The 14,266-nt window shown below is 46.6% G+C and overlaps 1 protein-coding gene and 1 long non-coding RNA gene across 3 annotated transcripts; both read right to left on the reverse strand.

Annotated features, from left to right (window-relative positions):
• Positions 1–218: 218 nt before the first annotated feature.
• On the reverse strand, positions 219–5,895 carry PRND (prion like protein doppel). The gene is made up of 2 exons (XM_072800172.1): positions 5,738–5,895; positions 219–3,614 (listed from the first exon to the last, which is right to left on the reverse strand). The coding sequence occupies exon 2, from the start codon at positions 3,601–3,603 to the stop codon at positions 3,067–3,069; it is 537 nt and encodes a 178-aa protein (XP_072656273.1). The 5' UTR covers positions 3,604–3,614; positions 5,738–5,895; the 3' UTR covers positions 219–3,066.
• Positions 5,896–7,496: 1,601 nt separating this feature from the next.
• Positions 7,497–10,225, reverse strand: LOC140617856 (uncharacterized). Of its 2 annotated transcripts, none has more exons than XR_012018012.1 (2): positions 9,107–10,225; positions 7,497–8,087 (listed from the first exon to the last, which is right to left on the reverse strand). It is a non-coding gene; the product is annotated as an uncharacterized lncRNA (long non-coding RNA). The 2 variants fall into 2 exon arrangements; XR_012018011.1 differs by having other exon boundaries at positions 9,096–10,225.
• Positions 10,226–14,266: the final 4,041 nt, after the last annotated feature.

A 14,266-nucleotide genomic window follows, 5' to 3' on the forward strand; every position in this document is an offset into this window, starting at 1 on the left:
GTGTGCAAGGGAGAGAAGGTGCTCGAGCAGCATGTGTGGAAAAGGTGGCTCCTTCTGCTTAAAGAGACATAAAACCTCTTACGGGCTAGCATCAGCCATGAACGCAGGAATGAGAATTGCTCCAGCAAGGCAGGAACATAATCCAGACACATCTAGAAAAATTCAAATTATTTAAATGTAAACTCTTCCACAGAAATAAAAGGCACACATTGCAAGGCTGTCTGTACAAGGACGTTTATTGTTTGCAGTGGCGAGAAACTGAAGCCACCTGAAGGGCCATCAACAGTGAGCAATTGAATCAACCAGGGTCCATCTGTACTAGGGACTATTACGCAGTAATCTAAAAGGACAAGTTAGCCCACTAGCTAGCTGTTGAACTGATGCAGCATTAAGTCACAAAGGCAAATTGCTTCAGGGATACATGTGATAGGTACAATTAGGGTATTTTTTAAAAGAACAAAAGAACAATCAAATTTTAAAAAACCCTCCCTTATATACCTAAGCACAGTGAAAATGTGGAGGCTACAGATCAGCAGAAAGGAGGCATCAGATGGGTTGGGGAAGGCAGGAATTAAACATCATAGAAAAATGGGGAAAAAAAAAGGACAGAATAAAGTTCAGAGAATATCTGGAATATAAAAGCTCATCTATGGTATTATTGCAAATATGTACATTTGTATATGCAAATGGATAAGGCCTGGGAGGTAAGAGAGCAGAGTGAAAACAATGACTTAATCAGATTTGGGGATTGTGGGCAATGTGTTGTTCTGGATTTCTGTTGTATTTGAATGTTGAAAGTCAACACTAGGAAGGGCCAACAAAGTGATGGTGAAGTTATTCACCTTTAAAATGATCATACCAAGAAGAGATCAGATGTCCCTCTCAATGTCTTGCACATGGTAGGTGCTTGACATCCTTTGGCTAAAGTGAAAAACCAGACCCACAGAGCCTCTCCCGGAACCTCCTAATTAGTAACCAACAGCAAGGATGTTCCAGCACTGGCAAGTAGTCTCAGTTAAAAGCTTCAGGAATCAACTTTGCATTTGAATCACCAGATACAAATTCCCTTCACGCGCCACTTGTATCTGGTTTCTGGAACTGTTAATGAAATGAGAAAAGACAGCAATTATAGAAATTGTATTACATTACGGCCTGTGTTCGCCTAAGAAATGAAGTCATTTTGCTTATGTGGCTGTGCCTGCCCTTTTGTTTAAAATCAGCAGAGCGAGACTTAAAATTTCAACATCAGCTTATAAGTTGCTTCTTCCTTCCTTTCTTTTGTCTTCCTTCTTTTCTTCCTTTCTTCTTTCCTTCCTTCTTTCCTTCTTTCCTTCCTTCCTTCCATCTCTTTTCTTTTTTTTTTCCATCTCTTTTCCCCCCTGTCTTTCTTGCTATTGTTATTGTTTAAAAAATAAAAATAAAAAACCAACATGCAAGAGATAAACTCTACATGGTCTGTACTTTTATCTGGGGGTCTGCTCAGGAATTCAGCAGGGTTGTGAAAACAGGTGTGAGTGTGGTGCTGGCGGTGCAAGAACTGAGGCCTGGTATCCTCCATCCCATCCTTCAACACTGAATCAGGGCAGGGTGGTCCCCAGGCCCCTGGGGGAAGGCTGCTACCCTGGGCTGCCCTGCCCCCAAGTCCTCCACTGCCTTTCTATGCTAAAACCTTCCCGAGTATCCTTGAGAAAAACACTGATAGCAGTGGAGGCTCAGAACAAGAGGTACCGTTATCAACATTCATGTGTTAAACTACTTAGGATAAACTGTTGAGAATGAACATTGCCCGCCACCCACCCCCCTTCAGATTCTCTTTAAAGGAGAATTGATAGCATTCAGGAGTTGGTACATCCAAACAATCCTTGGGGGATCTCCAAGAGCACCTCAGAGGGTCTGTGGGGGCATCTTAGAGCATTAGATTCATTATTCGTATTTAAGCCATATTCATATTTTGTAATATATACTTATAACTAGTATTACTTGCCAGTATGAGGGAATTCTTTGTTGGAGCTCCCTAAAGACATGGTTTCCTTTGAACCTCTTTGGCAAGGAATTATTTTTTATAGTGATAAGTGGGTCACAGGGATGACCCCCAAAGTGGTGGTAAAAGAACAGCTAGAGATCCAGCGCAGAACCTGTGTAAAAGGAGTAGAGCTAAAGATTCTCATATGCATGTGCATGTAAAGATACATCTAGCACGGGGGCAACATTGCAAAACAAACACGTCATTTAAGAATACTTTCTCAAACCCAAGTGGTATTGCAGAGAGGGGAAGAGCAAACACTTATCCTTCTTGTGGAAGAAATCTTTGTGCAGCAGACGTATCCTGCGGCGGCTCTGGGCTGCTCTGGGAACCAGCCTGGCAAGATGGCCTTACACCATGGTTTCTGGTCCTCTGTCCTGCTTCACTTCTCTGTTCTTTGAATTCCTTTATTACATCTTAGTTTAATTAGAAGAATTGAACAACCTGCCAGGAACAAGGTATCAGGACACATGGAGATCAGCTCAGGCCTAGTGTGGGTTCCACGTTTGGTCGGACACCTGGGTTCAGATTTGGGCCTCGAGGGCGGTCAGGGATCACAGGGCAGCTCTGGGATCGCACAGAGCGGAAGATCTGGAGTTGGACAAGCCAGGAAGGAATCCTGGCTCTGCTACTTTCTAGCCGCTTCATTGCCTGAGCCTCAGTGTCCTCGACTGCACGTGGGGATAACACCTGCCTCTCGGAGGGGTTGGGAATACTGTGGAGCGTGTGGCCCGGTCCCTGGTGCGTTCTCTTCTCTGGTCACCGAACATTTATTTGTTGCAGAGTGCGACATGCCAGGCGCTACGGGGGAGCTGAGAAGGCAGAGACTGACAGGCCGCCCTTGGGAGAGCCTGCGTGCACACACATTTACCCCCCACAAACAGGTACCCCAGGGAGTCCTCGCCAGTGCCGCTTGAGGCCCTGACGATCCCTGATCTTTGGTACCTTGGGGACACGCGGGGGTCTGGGCCTGGAGGGGAACTGGGAGACCCCAGCGGATGGCTCACCCCCTCATCCCTGTGGCGGCCGGCCCGCCTGCAAGCTTATTTCACGATAAACCAAATGAAAGCCAGCAGGCAGAGCAGCACGGGCTGGGCTCCGGCCACCCGGGGCCCAGCTCCCCTCTCCAGCCAAAAGTCACAGCGCTTGACAGAGCAGAGCTCTCTGATCAGCCGCCACAGGACCCGCTGGTGAAGCTTGTTGTCCTGCTTCTCGCGGGACAGCTCCTCCTGGTTGGCCACCTGGGTGGCGTTGATGCAGCCGGTGACAAACTTCTCCTTCGTCACGTTGGCCTCGGAGCAGCCGTTATAGTGGATGCCGTCGGGGAACTGCCAGTAGTTGGCCTCGTAGTACCTGTTGCCCTCGGGCCCGAGGTCGATATCCAGCTTGCGGCCTTGCCTGATGAAGGCTCCAGGGCGGATCTCGGCCGAGTGCGCCTCGGTGACCTGGGAGGTGCCGGGCAAGGCCTTCCGGTTCCACTTGATCCTGTGCTTTATGCCCCTGGCCTCGACTGCCGAGAGCTGGCTCAACAGCAGGACACAGACAATGGCCAGCCAGCATCCGCCCAGGTGCTTCCTCATCGCGTCAGGATCTGCAGGAGCAAAGGCTCGGGGCAGTTACTTTCTCCCCTGGGCTGGTGGGGGGGTGGGGTGGGGGTGTTCCCGGGGTTCCCCTGACCCTCTCCTGTGTACAGGCCATTTTAAGCAAGGAATGCATTCTTGTGCCATTCACACTTTCCCAAAGCATAATAGTTTTCCCGGGGCTCGGGTTGCACGGGCTAAGTCAATACCGAGGTTCTTGCTTTTGCCTGGAATTATGTGCATTCAGAGCAGAGATCTGGTTTTCTCAGATAGATAAGAAGCTGCACCTGGCAATTATAAAGCCTTTGAATAAGCATGGGAAAATAAATGAGTAATGATATGATACGTATAGGTTTTCTTTGGTGCTCCCAAGTCTTTCCAATGGGGGGGATCTCTGGAGGAAAGTACACAGAGCAGTTGGAACCACATTCTGTGCACGGGCTCTATCGTTAATCTTCCTTCTTTATTCTGTTGCTCTAAGCTGGCACTGTCTCTGGCACATTCTGCTATCCATTCTGGGAAAGCCACCTGCTGCGGGCACTAAAGGGCTCTATGGTAATGATAGAGAGAGAGAGAGAGAGAGAGAGAGAGAGAGAGAGAGAGAGATGGAGGTGTGGTCAGGAGAAACTTGCTTCCTTCTGTGTCAGGGAGTCAAGATGTGCTATAGATGTGGCTCCCAGTCTCACACTGGGGACAGTGTGACCCCCACCCTCCCCCTCACCCAGCACTTACTATGCATCAGCCCCTGGCATTGGCTAACTTAATTCTCACATGGGGTAGGTAGGTTATTATTCTCATCTGATAAGACTTGTCCTGGGATTCAGAGTAGCTAAGTAATTTGCCCAAGGCTGCACAGGAGTGGGTGGCAGATCTGAATCCAGTTCTGTCTGACATTTTCACTCTCCATGTCACATGGCCCCTCTGTGCTGCAGGAGGGTGTGGTGCCCACATTTTGTGCTTTCGACTCATTGGACAGGAAGGGCAGCCCCGGATGGCCCCTAAGCTGAGCAAAGAGCAGGGCCCGTGTGGAATTTCAGAAGAGATGGGATGCTGGGGAGGACCGGAGGGCCTGGGGAAGCACTGATGGTCCTGTGTCAAGGTTGTCCTGGGCATCTGAAGGGCTGCTGATGACATCAGGGGATACCCCCCTGCCCCCAGCCCCCTAATCCTGTAGTTTGTCACGTCTGGCTCCTGAAACTACAATAGCTATTGTGGGAATCTACTTCCCAAGGTCAACCGTTGAGGGCATTCTGGCACCTGGACCTTTGTAAGCGTAGATGAGAAACACCGGAACGGTTACTATAGCCAAGTGGGCTTAGGCTGTATCCTAGATGAAGCTTTACTGTGAGTCCATCAGTGCCAGAGCTGGGGGAGGTTCAAAAGTTAGCTGGCTTTGCCCCTAACACACCTTCCCTGCAGTATTCCCAAAGTGATAGGTCCACCTCTGTTAAAATGTTCAACTCCAGTGTGACAGTGGTCCTTAGGTAGGAAAAAAAGCAACATGCAACTTCAGCGCAAATCCAGTAACCTCTGGATGCCTGCAAAGTGGCTTCTGCTGACCTTTCTTTACCTGCAGGTATGGTCTAGTCTCTGGCCCAGGGAGGGCAAGAATGTGCCTGGCAGCAGCCTGAGCACCCATGCTTCTGGCATCTTATCCCCAACGGCCCCCTCATCACAGTGACTTCAGACCAGTTTTCTTGAAAGAGATCCATGCATGAAGCAAACATTCATTAATCTCCTAAATAAGGGGGCCACACCTAATTAGCCCATACCTAAGAGTATGCCATCAGCACATATTCTTTGGAAGGAGAAATGTTAAATAAGAATAATAATACAAATTCCAGGTGTGTCAAATTAGAAAAAAAAGCATAGATCTCAAGAAAGAAATTAGTCTTCAGAGACAAGGGCTTAAAAGCAAAAGAAAATCCCAACCATCCACCCCTCAAATAGCACTTTATTGTAACCAGACATGCAACACCAGTGATGCCCCAACATTCTTCACATGTCCCTTGCCTCGGGACCCACCCCAGGAGATGGGAGACAAGAAATCACTGCATAATTTGCAGTCTGATTAGAAATGAGCAACCTTGACCACAGAAACGGAACCCAGCGCGAACCCTGCCTCCCCACATACCTTGGGATCTCTCCGGTGTGCCTCTGGAGCCTCAGCAGCACTGTCCTGCAGCAAACCCTTCCGCCTATGTAGATGCTGCTGGGGGAGGCGGCATTCCTGCTGCTCTCCAAATACGGCAGCCCTCCTCTCTGGGCAGGACCAATCAGGGGTTCCCAGGCACTCCTCTGCCCTGAGGAGAGACCTTCTCCTGACTCTTGACTAATAAACACCATGTGAAGATCTTGATGAAGTTCAGAAAGACTTAAGAGTTGTCTTTGATTTTATTTTCTCTTCTTTTATGTCTGGATGTATGCATTTACTTATTTACTATTAACCAGTTTATCACAAAGGTCATTACAAAGGAAGCAAATGAACAACCAGATGCAGAAGTACATAGGACAGGGTCTGGAGGGTTCCAACCATGGGAGTCCCCATGGAGTCTGGGGGCACCATATCCCCAAATGTCAATGAGTTCACCAACGTTGAAACTCTCCAAACCCCTCTGTGCCAGTAACTGGGGACACAAACCAAATATTCTAATAAAAGATAACTCCGATCACCCCTTCACTCAGGAATCCACAAGGTTTTAGAAGCTCTTTGCCAGAAACTGGGGACGTTATGATGCCACAGTGTCACAGCTGGACAGATGGATGTATGCATCTGTTCAGAGTCTGGTTAGAGTTGTTTTTAAGACTGGTATTTTGAGAGGAGCCTTGTAGAACTGAAAGGAGCAGTGTTAGAAGGAAAACGCTTTCCCATCAGTATCCACAACAGAGGGTGTTGCTGGGTATATATGCCATCCTGCACCTGAAGACCAGCCTCAGGCAGCAAAGGGGCTTTTGCCTTGCAGCCTCTATGGGAAGGGTCTGGTCAAGAAGAAAGTGCGAGAGCAGCTGGGCCACACGTCCTCTCCCAGCGGGGACCCCCAGAGAGCGAGGTACTGAACTTCCTTTGGGGAGGTGCAAAAGCAGGGTCCATGCTGGCTTGAGGGACACACAGGAGGCCTGGCCAGCATTTGAGGCTTTTTGCCATGCAGGAATGCTTGAGCCACGGAACGAGTCCAAGGCTAAAAAGTTAAGCGATATGGAAACCCATGGGACAGATGCAGATGGAGACGAAACCCGCCCTTCTCAAACGTGTTGGGGCTGAGAGTGGGTTTCCTCGGAGTGGCAGGGTGAAGAGCTGGAGAGCCAGCCAGGGCATAGTTGTTGGGTGACCATTCTTTGTAGAGAAGGGACTTACCCACGTGTCTCTGTTCCAGTTATTACTGCAATGTGAAATCAGAAGTGAATTCTGGAGGAAAATACGGAGTGAGATTAGCCTGTGAAGGGAATATGATCTTTATTCTGAACGTGAACCAGCGATGTTGGCTGGATTCACTTCAAAGTCTTTTTGCGAATCACGCTGAAGTGGTTAGCTCTCAGAATGACCAGCAGATGGCACTATGAGTTCACAAAGACCTCTCACCCTGGTGGAGTGGGGGGAAACCCCGCCGCCAAAACTAGCCCCTGCAGGGATTTGGGGTCTCTAGTGGGCCTTTCTTTCTCCTCTGCCTTTTCTTTTAAAATTTATTGCATTTCCATTTTTTTAAAAACTTTTTTCGTTTTCTTCCTAGAATCAGAGACTTTTTGGTCTTGTGAACACACACACACACACACACACACACACACACACACTTTAGCAGTGCAAGCTCCCTGTAAACTATTTGCAAAATGCAGAAGAGACAAAAAAACAAGAACAAAAACAAACCCCACCTAATATTTCTCTGTCCAGAGACAAGTGTCAGTACAAAGGTTTTATTTATTATTATTTTAAAAAGGTTTTATTTATTTATTCATGAGAGACACAGAGAGAGGCAGAGACATAGGCAGAGGGAGAAGCAGGCTCTCTGCTGTGAGCCTGATGCAGGACTCGATCCCAGGACCCCAGGATCATGACCTGAGCCAAAGACAGAGGCTTAAACACTGAGCCACCCAGGGGTCCCTAGTACAAAGGTTAGAGTTGGGGGCATTTAGGGCTGGAAAGGGTTCAGAATTCTCTAGTTTAGCTTCTTTGCACTGTGAGGTCATGAAGCTAGATAGGCCCAAGGTCACTGAGCCAGGAGGGCAAAACTGTCCCCCAGCGTGGGTCCATTGCCCTGTTCTGAACTCGGTGTACCATCTACTCTGCCGGTCCTCATCTGGTGTGAGCATCTCTAGGCCTCTCCATTCTTCTTTCTATTTGCTTTCTGAGAAGGACTTTGCCCAGCAGGTGGTGGGAGGTTGGTTCAGAGCTGATGAGGCTGCAGATTCCTCTTGTCAGCGAACAAAGAGGCACAGAGGAGCATGGAAGGCTGTGGAAATGTTGGAGAAGATGGGAGGAGCTCTGAAAGCTGCAAACAAGGCAAGAAAACTGTTATCCAGATGCAAAACTGCCCCAATCCGGCCTGGCGCCTGCTCCCCACCTACAAATATGAACAAACAAACAGCCAAGGAATTAGTGAGAGAGCATCAGTCTCTACATGAGCTGAGAGGCTAGGGCCAAGTGAATCATGTCTTCTGGCATCAACAGCTATATGAGGAATATCAATGAATGTGGGTTGTCCTTGATTAAACAGGAAGAACAAGACTGACCCAACAGGGCTGGGTGCTCCATGATGCAAGGGACTCTAATGGGTTTCTCTAGAATGTATGAGCAGTAGAAAATTATGTGAATACAAAAAAAAAATGGCAAGGAAAGGCTGAGGTCTAGAATGCGTGAGTGGGTCATACTATCAGTTCCTAGTTTGATTAGAGCTTGGACCTTTAGAGAGCACTTATAAATACAGTGGTCATTAAGACCAAGATGCCATGCCCAACTGTACCCAGAGAGTTAGTGTGTGGCAAGATCACTCACTGTATCTTGGCTTCTTTAAGATTTATCAACTGTTATGTGTTTGGACTATGCTGTGCCAAAGGAGGGGCAGCATAAACCTAGCTAAGGCAGCTAAGGCAGCTCACGGCCTACTGGTAGAGAAATAATTGAAATGATAAATAATCCATTAATATTTTTGAAAATAATACTTGTAAGATAGTTGTGTAGCTGTCTGAATAGCCATACTCAATTTCTTTATTTTTATGAAGTCTACTATCCATATCATGAACGTATCCAAAGTATACAGCATTATACATTTTTACAAACTGAACACACTCATGTAGCCTGCACCCAGAATAAGAAAATGAACAATGACAGTGTGCGCAAAGCGTCTCCCCGTTGGGTCACTGCCTGTGCTGACCACTGTCCTGACTTATTACACCCTCGATTAGTTTTGCCTTTTTAAATAATTCATATAAATAGAATTACATAGAACATAATTTATTGTGTCTGTCTTGCTCAAATTGGGCCTTGTAGATTCACCCACATTGTGCGTACTTGTCAATGGTTCATTCCATTGTGAGACTACTCCACAATTTTCCTCTTCATTCCCTTCATGGTGGGCATTGGGCGGTTTCTGGTTTGAGCTCTCTTCTGAACAATGTTGTCACGAAGATTCTGGCATGTGCTTCTTGGTGGAGTGTGATCACTTTTCTGTTGGATGTACACAGAGGGGAGACTTGCTAGGTCATAGAGTATGTTCAGCTTTCATATTCTTAACATTTTGATCTTTGCACAAATTTTAAATACCACCTTCCTCTATAGCTTGCCCATTCTTAGCAATGTCAGGAGTCTTCCTTTGGGGTCCCAGAGCAATTGATGCATAGCCAAATAGCCACGTGGGGCACCCTTGCTGTTCATATGTTCATTTGAGCTCACAGAAGCCAAAGGACCACGTCCCACTTGCCCCACACATAGCACAGTGCCTAGAATCTAGAAGCAACTAAATTCCCTTTATTCCTTCTTATCTGCAACTTGGTTGAGGATAGGACTTGATTGAGGACAGCTGCACATGGATCACAGCTGCCAAGGTGGGCTGTGTGCCAGAGGCAGGCTGAACACTCCAAATCGCAGCAGGTCATGATATCTAGAGGCAACACGAGGAAAATTAACAGGCAATAGTTAAAGGCAACAGTTTTAGAATTGGTTTTTTAAAAATCAAGGGTAGCACGTGAAGACCTATCATGGCAGTGGTTGAAATTCCATTGGGGTACCATTGCCTAGAAGTGTAACAGGAGGCCATGGAGGAAGCAAATGCTTCTCTAATCAAAGGGTCATTTACCCCAGTTCTCTGCCTTCCTCGCTCAGACCACAGTAGGTGCTGGGTGCTGAGCTTTGTGGAGCTGATTCAGGGCACGGAGGTGGAATGATGCACGCAGGGGGAGGCGGTGATGGGAAGTGGTGCGTCAGGGTTGGGAGGTAGTACATGAGGATGGGGAATCTTGTGGCATATCTGTGACCACTGAGGGAAGTTACTCATCTTGTGTCCCCAGATGTTTGTGGAATAGGATGTTTGTAAATGAGAAGAGAGCCATCAAAGCTCTAGAGCACAGGTAATGGGGTGAAGACTGTGTTTTAAGGTGGCCCAGAAAGGGGTGCCCTAGGAAAGGGAAGAAACTCCAGCCTGGAGACCCCAAGAAGGGCCCAGAGCACCAGCCTCAGCCACCATGTGGAAGTTCCTCACTTGGCCACCCACCACTTTTCTCACTTCTTTCTGATGTTTTTTTATTTTTTTAAATTTTTATTTATTTATGATAGTCACAGAGAGAGAGGGAGAGAGAGAGGCAGAGACACAGGCAGAGGGAGAAGCAGGCTCCATGCACCGGGAGCCCGACGCGGGATTCGATCCTGGGTCTCCAGGATCGCGCTCTGGGCCAAAGGCAGGCACCAAACCGCTGCGCCACCCAGGGATCCCTGATGTTTTTTTAGAAGAATAATTAACCGGATGATTTGATGTGCAATTTGTCCTCTCTGATATGCTGGAAAATGTTCAAAAGGAGAGAGGCCTGCCCCGGGGTGAGGTTTACCTGAAACAGGTGAAAGGTGCTAGCTATATTGTGGGGGCACCTTGGGTGGCACAGTAGTTGGGCATCTGCCTCTTAGTTTCAGCTCAGGTCATGATCCCAGGGTTGTAGGATTGAGCCCTGAGTCCGGCTCTATGCTCAGCATGGAGTCTGCTTAGGGACTGACTCCACTTTCCTCTACTCACTCTCTCTCTTTAAGATGGATAGAAAGATCAGAGAAAGGAAGAAACAAATATAAAATAAAATAAAATAAAATAAAATAAGATAAAATAGAAAGAAGGGAAGAGGAAAGGAGTAGCTATTTTCAGAGTAGGGGCCCTTTTGTTACCCGGGGTGGCTTTCATTCTCAGGGGAAGCCCTGGAGATACTGCAAGGAGAAGGAGTGGGAACCAAGGCCTAGGTTCTTTATCATTTTTTAAAAAAGATTTATTTATTTATTTGAGAGAGATGAAGAGAAAAAGAGAATTTGGGAGGGGCAGAGGGAGAGAATCCTCAAGCAGACTCTCTGCCAAGCATGTAGCCCAACGTGGGGCTCAATCTCATGACTCATGAGATCACGACCTGAGCTGAAATCAAGAGTTGGAAGCTTGATGGACTGAGTCACCCAGAGACCCAGGTTCTAATCCTCACCTTGTCATCCTCTGCCTCGAGTCAGTTCAGTTCTCATCTGTAAGAGAGAGCTTAGCCTTCTTCATTAGTAAGCTGTCCTCTGTCTCAGAGAATAAATGGTGTATTTACCAGACATCTTTGGGAGAGGCCGAAGTTCCGGTGGGAATGGGTCTCCATGTTTGTGTAAGAGGCATCATGCCCCTTGCCTCCACCACCACTGTTTACGTCAAACATTGCTTGACAATGTTGCAGTCACAGAATCCAATACAAATCCTTCCCACCGAAGCAGTATGAAGTGTGATCAGCTAAGATCTAAGAGCTTGTTAATACCTGGGCATGCATTAACATGTTAATTACTGGCCTGCCAGAAATACCAATGCAGCATTTACTATTGTGAAGGCAACTAGGTGAGGCTGATGGAGGTTCGTGCCAGAGGCTGGGTCTGTGATAGAGAAAGGGGAAAAGATTGGAGCACTGTCAAGGGTAGACAAGAGTAGCATCCGAGACACAGAGCCATCTAAACTGGAAAATGCAAGCCGAGGTCACTTCTTGGTACTGATGGCTGTAGGGACAAGATCTGGCAGGAAATAGGGATGGAGGATCCAAATTTTTAAAAATAATGCTATTATTGGGGACACCTGGGTGGCTCAGTGGTTAAGTGTCTGCTTTCGGCTCAGGGTGTGATCCTGGAGTCCCGGGATCAAGTCCCACATTGGGCTCCCTGCATGGAGCCTGCTTCTCCCTCTGCCTGTGTCTCTGACTCTCTCTCTGTGTCTCTCATGAATAAATAAATAAAATCTCAAACAATAAAATAATGCTATTAATGGAGCATAACATACATGCAGAAAAGTGCACAATTCAATAAATTTTCACAAACTGAACCATCTTGTGTAACTAGCAGGATGTTCCAGACCCTCATGGCTGTCCCCCCACCCACCCAAAGAGCATCCACAGTCGTGATTTCTAATGCCCAGGCTGGTTTCACCTTCTTTTGTATTTTATAAAGATGAAAAGATGCAGTAAGTGCTCGTTTGTGTCTGGGTTTTATTAAGCCCCATTATGTTTGTGACATTCATCAGTATTGCTGCCTGGAGGTGTTATTTTTCACTTCTCATTCCTGTATGGTATACGGTTGTATAAATAGACCATAATTTACCTATTTATTTATCTCTTTTTTAAAGATTTCATTTATTTGAGAGAGAGAGAGAGAGAGAGAGAATGCACAAAAGAGAGAGAGAAAGAGGGAGAAAGAGAGAGAGACAAGGAGCAGGGGGGAAGGGCAGAGGGAGAAGGAGAAGCAGATTCCCCACTGAGCAGGAAGCCCAAGGCAGGGCTCCATACCAGGACTCTGAATCATGACCTGAGCTGAAGGCAGATGCTTAACTGACTGAGCCACTCAGGCACCCTATCTACTTATTTCTTTTTTTTTTTTTTTTTTAATTCTCTTTTTGCTCACCACAGAAAGATTCTTTTTTTTTTTCAATTTTTTAAAATTTATTTTATTTTATTTATGATAGGCACACAGTGAGAGAGAGAGAGGCAGAGACACAGGCAGAGGGAGAAGCAGGCTCCATGCACCGGGTGCCCGACGTGGGATTTGATCCTGGGTCTCCAGGATCGCGCCCTGGGCCAAAGGCAGGCGCTAAACCGCTGCGCCACCCAGGGATCCCCCTACTTATTTCTTTTTTAAAAAATTTTATTCATGAGAGACACAGAGAGAGGCAGAGACATAGGCAGAGGGAGAAGCAGGCTCCTCACAGGGAGCCCCATGCGATCTTGGGGTCCTGGGACCTCAGGATCATGACCTGAGCTGAAGGCAGACGCTCAACCACTGAGCCACCCACCTATCTACTTACCTCTTGATGAACATGTAAGTGTTCCTTGTTTGAGACTATTTATTAATGCAGTTGCTATGAAAATTCTTACATACATCTCGTGGTGAACATAAGCTCTCATTTCTGTTGGGCAAATGCTCAGGAATAGAAATGCTGTGTCAATTAATAGGTGTCTGTTCAGCTTTAGTAGAAACTGGCACTTTCTCAAAGTTGTTCAAACAACTTAGAGTCAGCTGTGGAAGAGGGCTCTGGGGTTCCCCACGCACCTCCTGCTTTGTGGCCTCTCTGTATTGGAGATTTCATTTTTATTTTTGTTTTTATTTATTTTTTTAAGATTTTATTTATTTATTCATAGAGGCACAGAGAGAGAGGCAGAGACACAGGCAGAGGGAGAAGCTGGCTCCATGCAAGGAGCCCGACGTGGGACTTGATCCGGGGTCTCCAGGATCACGTCCGGGAGGCAAGCGGCGCTAAACCGCCATGCCATTGGGGCTGCCCGGAGATTTCATTTTTAAATAAACAATGACAACAATTGAGTGACCAACTGTCCCTTGGGATTGAGATTGGCTCCCAGGACATGGGATTTTTCAGTGCTAACAGGGAAAGTATGGGCCAAGCCAGGACAAGGTCCTTCAGATGTGTAGGTGTAGCAGATCTTGAAATATCCCTTAAATTTACCATTGTGAAATTATGTTAGTTATTAGGTCCACCAGTAGATCTTATTAGGGAGTTTGAAAAAAAATTTAATTTGTTCAGTGCAAAACCTTTTGATAATTATATTTTAGTATAATTGGTTTCCTCTGTGATCTCTGTATTTTTATTCTGTGCATTTAAAAGCATTATTCTGCATAGGGTTCATAGGCTTCCCCCGACTCACAAAATGATCCACAGTAGCGATAGATATTTCAGCTGGGTATTAATATATAAAGAGAAGTTTGTATGAATAGTGGAGAGAGGGCAGGGAAGATATTCTAGGTGGAGGGAAAAGCATGAGAAAAGAGGACACTAAGGCAAGGTTTTGTGTTGCGTTTGAATATACCTTGTAAAATTAGGCTTGGGAAAACAATGGGCATAAATTGTGATTGCCAGTATTTGTGATCCATGCAACAGCCCATTGGCTCAGTATTTGTGATGGTATGTACCAGGCAGAGATGATCAGAGTATAGAGGAAATAGTGATCTTGAGGTGGA

The sequence above is a fragment of the Canis lupus genome, chromosome 26 (genome assembly GCF_048164855.1).
Source record: "Canis lupus baileyi chromosome 26, mCanLup2.hap1, whole genome shotgun sequence".
NCBI classification, from domain to species: Eukaryota; Metazoa; Chordata; class Mammalia; order Carnivora; family Canidae; genus Canis; species Canis lupus.